Source organism: Protomyctophum parallelum (genome assembly GCF_964188405.1).
Source record: "Protomyctophum parallelum genome assembly, chromosome: 10".
Taxonomy (NCBI): Eukaryota; Metazoa; Chordata; class Actinopteri; order Myctophiformes; family Myctophidae; genus Protomyctophum; species Protomyctophum parallelum.
This window is the reverse complement of record NC_139704.1, coordinates 40,927,368-40,933,207: the sequence shown is the minus strand read 5'-3', so window position 1 is coordinate 40,933,207 and position 5,840 is coordinate 40,927,368. Positions and strand designations below refer to the sequence as shown.

Sequence of the window (5,840 nt, the reverse complement as noted above, 5' to 3'; positions counted from 1 at the left end):
CATGAGGTTCAAAGATGCCGCTAATCTATCAATGCTAGTATGCTACAATGAAAGACCTGCATGTCTTCTGAAGACATTGCTATTGTAAAAGAGAGGACAATTGATTGACTAAAAGACGTTGGTAAGCTGGTAAATACATAAGTTGAAACTTTGAATGTCATCCTGTAACATTGGCTCTGTTTCTCCTTAAGATGTGCCAGGGACAGCTCCTACCATGACTTCACGGATGGTTCCTATAGCTTCGCCCGTTTCAGCTTCAAATCCTTCAAATTTCTGCGAGCCCATGAAATGGTGTATTTGCAGTGCAAAGTCCTCATCTGCCCAGCCTCAGACCAAAGTTCCCGCTGCCGTCGTGGTTGCCGCAGCCGCATGGCCCGAGACCTGACACTAGACCATGACAGCCACACTATGGTCCTAGGTCCATTTCAGCTGGAAGGTCAGAGACCCTTTGCACCTCGGAGCAGATAGTCAAAGTCATGGGTTACTATTAGGCACAATAGAAGGATTTTTAATGTTTTCTTTCATCACCAGATACTGAGAAACAGGATGAATCGACATCCAAGGAGATCAAGGCTTAAGCTGACTGTTCGCCGCTTCACCTCCCAATGTACGAATGAATGAAACATTGTAAAGCGCTTTGAGTAGGCACGTAGTGCATAGAAAAGCGCTATAAAAATGCAATTCATTATTATTATCAATGACCAGCTTAATCTTTTCTAATAATAAGTGCTCTTGCTATTCTTCTCATTGTGGCATTTCTGCTATCTGCTCTCCTTTGTAACCTCTTATCAGCAACAAATAAATGCATCATCAAAAGACTCTGGTTTCAATGTACAGTAGAAGGCAAGAAGACGCATAATAACTTTTCAATGCGTTTCAGTTGTAGAATGCAACATTTCGTTAGTATGCGCTATGCGGTTGGTCTGCTCTCCCAAATCAGTTGAATGTTGCAAACCCATTTGGCAATATGTCAAAATTGTGTTATTGTATTTACACGATTCAATAAAATGGTAGTACATATGTTTGTTTTGATAAATATTCTAGCTACAAATATTACCTCTGAATATAGTACATTAACATGGGCAATAGTAGGCTGAATTATTTGATTTATACTCCATTGAATGTTAGTTTGAAAATCTATTATTTTTATGAGCTTCAGAATCTTTCAGTGAATGGATCTCTTGCTTTCAGCTAATTTCTATAGAGCAGAACAAATACTGGACTAATGTATCATTATGTAATCTGAGTATTTAACAAAGTTCCGAAATATAGTACAAAGCATGGACAAAAAAGGAGGAAAGAGACCACTTGAAGACAAGGGGCTGATCAGTTAGAAAACACTTTACTTATAAATTAGTTCATATTAATTCATCTCACAAAATGATTTGTCATCATGATGAGGAGTCATCGCCAAAAGAAACGCTTAAAACTTCATGGTTCAAGCACCTACAACACACACCGACACAATGTAAGGCCATCGCGATTGCCCATACTGGATACCTATATACTGTATATATATATATATATATATATCACTTTTTTTTAAAGAATATACAATAATTGGCCAAACATTTGAAAATACATTTTGCTCCCTGGAAATATATTATCAATATATTTTTATAGATTGGCCCCCTCAACATTTATTTTCTCTCATACATTGGCCAATGTTTGTATATTTTGAATTGGAAATATATTAATTTCCATTTGGTATGGGTGGACTCCTCTTGTATATCACTACTAAGCATGGGTAACGAAGGATCCGTTGGTCCTAGAAACAGTAACTATGTTTTCCACACACACGTTGCTAAGCAACAGACGTGACAGCATCCGACATAATGAACACACCTCGCTATGGCAGCAATCTGTGCCTCAACACATTCCATTGAACATCTATCCCATCACTCAGAATACAATACTCAGTAAATATTCAGAATAAAAAGCATTGAGATCCATACCATACACATGGAGGCATCTCAAGGCAGGTTATCACAAAAGGCTAACACATGGCATCACTGGTGCTACTTGGCAATTCTGAACAAAACAGTGTTCACAGGAGACACAAAAAAACACGGCGACACTGCTCTAAAAGTGGAGCTAATGAATATCAAAGTGACCCGTTACAACATCAAAAGGTCAGAACTTGACACAGTATTTAAAAGGCAATGCTTTCTTTTCAATAAAAACCCCTTCAGCAAAATGGGAGTCAAGTTGCTTTGGTGCTGCTAATTGAAGGGCACTAGGTGGAGGACCTTCACAAACAATATAAGTTCACAAAAAAACAATTCCATGTGCCGGTACCTTTTTAGACCAACCCAGAGTAACTGAATTTGGCCACATTTCTAAATGGGTGCCACACCAGTATTGTAAAAGTCAGCTGGAATTAAAGTTTCTTAGCAGCATTCATGGAGTAGAATTTTGGAGCTGTCACAGCTACAACTGGAAACTACAATAGCCGTTTTATGTCTCTGTACCAATCTAATTACAGCAGGGAGGAGATATCACAATACCACCCATATTTATATATAATCCTTCCTAGCTAGGACACAAGAGCAGGTGAACATGTCAGGCACTGAAAAGAAAGATTAGTAATGCACCAAGCACTCTGAAATGATTTAGGTAAGGCTCTATTACTCAAGGAATGCTCATAATTAAAAATGTTAAGACATATACTGCAACTACATCCCTTTTTCATACACTTGTATGGGCACTTTAAACTGTGCAAACTAAAACCTTCATGGTGACATTTTCCACAATTCTCCCCGCCTCTGAATCAAAGTGAGTACACGCATCTAAAAGGCTAGGCTACATCAAGGCCGGTATAATAAAGTTATGAAGCAATAAATAAAATCAATGTGAAATGTGTTAAATAAAACCAAGCACTGTTCCATTATGGTCCTTTAAATCGTTTACATATCCAGTCTCTACTTATGCTGCCCCCGAGCGAAGTGACAGGCAAAATCATACTTGTTCTTGCACTTGTGGCCGCAGATGTTGCACTGGAAAGGGTTCTCATAGCCATGACAGCCCATGTGGATGGTGCAGAGGATGTTATCAGGGAAGTAGATGTCACAGTGCAGGCAGTGGAGCAAAATCTGGGAGTCATGGTGTGGCACAGGCAGACCTGGGGCTGGGGTGCTGGGCTGGCTGTTGGTGATACTGGGAGTACTGGTGCGACCGCTGTGCTCGCTACAGGGTCCTCCCCCGGGGCTGTAGCTACTGTGGGGAGGGGGCCTTGGCTCTGAGGTGATGGGGGAAGAAGAGGGCGCGTGGACCACGCCGGACGAGACGACCACGGGGGCTGTGGCTGGATGAGGCAGCTGGATGAGGAATGGCTTCTCATCGACTATAGACTCGGCTCCAGGAGATATAGGTCTGGGCTGGGTGGGGGCCTGCACGTCAGAGGGGAGACTCGCCAATTGGCCGGCCAAAGTAGACAGCTGGTTCAGCGGGCTTTCCATGACTAGATCGTGATGGTGATGGTGTTCTTCCCGGGAGCTCCCGTCCTCGGCCGTGGTGCCCTGGTCTTCGTACGCTGCCTGGCGCAGGTGGGGCAGCTCGTGAGAGAAGTCGTTGATGTTGTCGGCTTTATGCACCACCATGGACGGGGGACTGAAGTTGATGAGGAGCCTGCGGCCGTAGCCCAGCGAGCTAGCCTTCTTCTGCAGGACGCTCAGCATCTTCTTATGGGAGAGCGAGCGAGCACCCTTCATGGGCAGCAGCTTGTGTCGCCGCCGGCGGTGGTGTGACAGGTTGCTGCGGTCGCTGCAGCGGAAGGAACACAGCTCACACTTGTAAGGCTTCTCGCCCGTATGCGAACGCATGTGGGCCTCCAGGTGGCGCTCATAGGCAGAGGCAAAGGGACATAGGTGACAGCGGTGGGGTTTCTCTCCTATAGAGGAACACAAACATTTACAGGGACAGTTATGTCAGTGGGCAAAATCTCAAAACCATGTTGGTATTATTGGACAGACGCAAGTCAAAAATAAGAAATATGCATTTGCTTTCAGAAAGAGGACACACGGCATCGTTGCATCATGTTCAACCTCACCTGTATGAATGCGGATGTGCTCAATGAGACGTGCTGTGCCTCTGGTGGCATAGTTACAGTAGCGACACTTGAGCTTTCCATCATAAGTCCTCTCAAAACCGTCCACCAGAATCCCTGAGCTGTCCTCCAGGGACATGTCCACAGAGGGGTGATCCAGACCATTCTGACTGCAATCTGTTTATAGAAACAATGGCCAGACATTGATCATAGATCAATAGAGTAAAAATATGCACCATGCTTTTAAATGGGTATGCATGTAAGCAAGAGATGCAGTCATGTCTTCAAATGAGGGCAGTCGGGATTCAATAATAATAATAATCTGAATTAATACAAATACGGTAAGTAATTTTCACGTGTAATTGATATTTTTACTTTCTACACAATATGTTCACAATTTAACAATCTGAATGAGTTTTATTCATAGTGCAATATAGCCACAGAATCAGCAGTGAAATGGTAACTGCTTGCTTTAAAAGTGTTCTATTACTTTGTCAAGAAATTAACTAAAACCTGGAATCATGATAAATTATTTGTGACAACAACCGCTGTCAACTCAACACTGCGATTTTGGTGCCTCGCAAAGTGCTATTCCATATACTGTTACAGGTGTACTTACTGAAGGCGATAATATGACCTGATGTGGTTAAAAACGCTCAAAGCAGCCAACTGAGTAGCAGTTTACCTGCTGGCAACCCGCCTGCCTCTTTAACGCCACTCACAGAACCTGAGATCATGTTCACATGTTGAGTTTGCTGGCTGAGATACTCCTGGAAATCCTTGACGAAGTCCAACGTGTCTGGCTTTTCTTCGCCCATTGAAAGAGTGTCAGTTGCGGGGGCCAACACTGAAATGGCAATTCAACATGAGTTAATGTGGCATCTTTATTCTGAAACCAAATAAAAGGTCAATTACATTTGGCAACAGCATCTCTAAAACTGACAACAAAATACCAAACATGTAAATAAATCACTGTTCTGTAACTGTTTGATCAGAGATAGGACAAGCTCCAAATCGAGTTAAATGAACACTCATAGATTTTGCACTGTATGTACCACTCACCCTTTCAAAATAACCAGGACTTTCTCCGTAAATGTCGCCTGGGCGGCCGTGGTGTACAGCTCGATACCCAGACAAGATGATCCACGACAGGCAGCGAGCAAAACAGCCCGATCCGTTGTTTAGTTGGTCGTTACACAGTGATCCCCATCATTATGTTGACTTGTTGTTACCAACGCTACGTTAGCAACTCGGCTAACGTTAGCTTATCTTAGACTCAAGCGCTACATCCTTCCAACTTAATCAACGGTGTCTCGTCCCTCGCCCGCAAATTCATTGTTTACGTTGGCCGTAGAAAATCAAGAACACATCGAAGCGTGCTGTTAGGTTATTTGGGGGGTCTTTCGTTGGATCACATCGCTACCAAAGCTATCAGAAAACAATAAGGCAGTTGAAGGGGTGGAAGTTGCACACAGCGTGTCCACCCGCGAAAATAGTCCCGCAAAAGGTGAAACAACAACCGCGAAAGAAGGTTCCGCTAAGAAACAGAAAAAGCATGTGAGACGCACTCGCTGAGTGCATTTGATTATTTCTATTTTTAAGGCAGTCCTATAAATCTATCAACACAATCGTTCTTAGATCTTGTGCCACGCACATTTAATTGGTTGAGTTACATCAAGATGGCAGGCCACAAGTGTCTATTAGATATGGGGCATACATTTTGTACAAATTACACCAACATTCTAACACACCAACACACCAAATATAAATAGCCTACGGACTGTCTGCAACACCA

The 5,840-nt window shown here is 43.0% G+C and overlaps 1 protein-coding gene across 2 annotated transcripts; it reads right to left on the bottom strand.

Annotated features, from left to right (window-relative positions):
- Positions 1-1,322: 1,322 nt before the first annotated feature.
- ikzf5 (IKAROS family zinc finger 5) lies at positions 1,323-5,519 on the bottom strand. 2 transcript variants are annotated; one of them, XM_083774191.1, is made up of 4 exons: positions 5,108-5,519; positions 4,731-4,892; positions 4,049-4,222; positions 1,323-3,889 (listed from the first exon to the last, which is right to left on the bottom strand). In XM_083774191.1, exons 2-4 carry the CDS (start codon positions 4,861-4,863, stop codon positions 2,922-2,924), a joined length of 1,275 nt encoding a protein of 424 aa, XP_083630317.1. In that variant the 5' UTR covers positions 4,864-4,892; positions 5,108-5,519; the 3' UTR covers positions 1,323-2,921. The 2 variants fall into 2 exon arrangements, with proteins under 2 accessions (XP_083630317.1, XP_083630318.1); XM_083774192.1 differs by lacking the exon at positions 5,108-5,519 and having other exon boundaries at positions 4,665-4,790.
- Positions 5,520-5,840: the final 321 nt, after the last annotated feature.

Excerpts from the sequence above, each read along its gene's own strand:
- ikzf5 (XM_083774191.1), bottom strand. The coding sequence starts at position 4,863 with ATGGGCGAAGAAAAGCCAGACACGTTGGACTTCGTCAAGGATTTCCAG. Across the intron at positions 4,223-4,730 it reads GGCAGGCGGGTTGCCAGCAG|ATTGCAGTCAGAATGGTCTG; the intron begins GTAAACTGCTAC and ends TTCTATAAACAG. Across the intron at positions 3,890-4,048 it reads GCACATCCGCATTCATACAG|GAGAGAAACCCCACCGCTGT; the intron begins GTGAGGTTGAAC and ends GTTCCTCTATAG.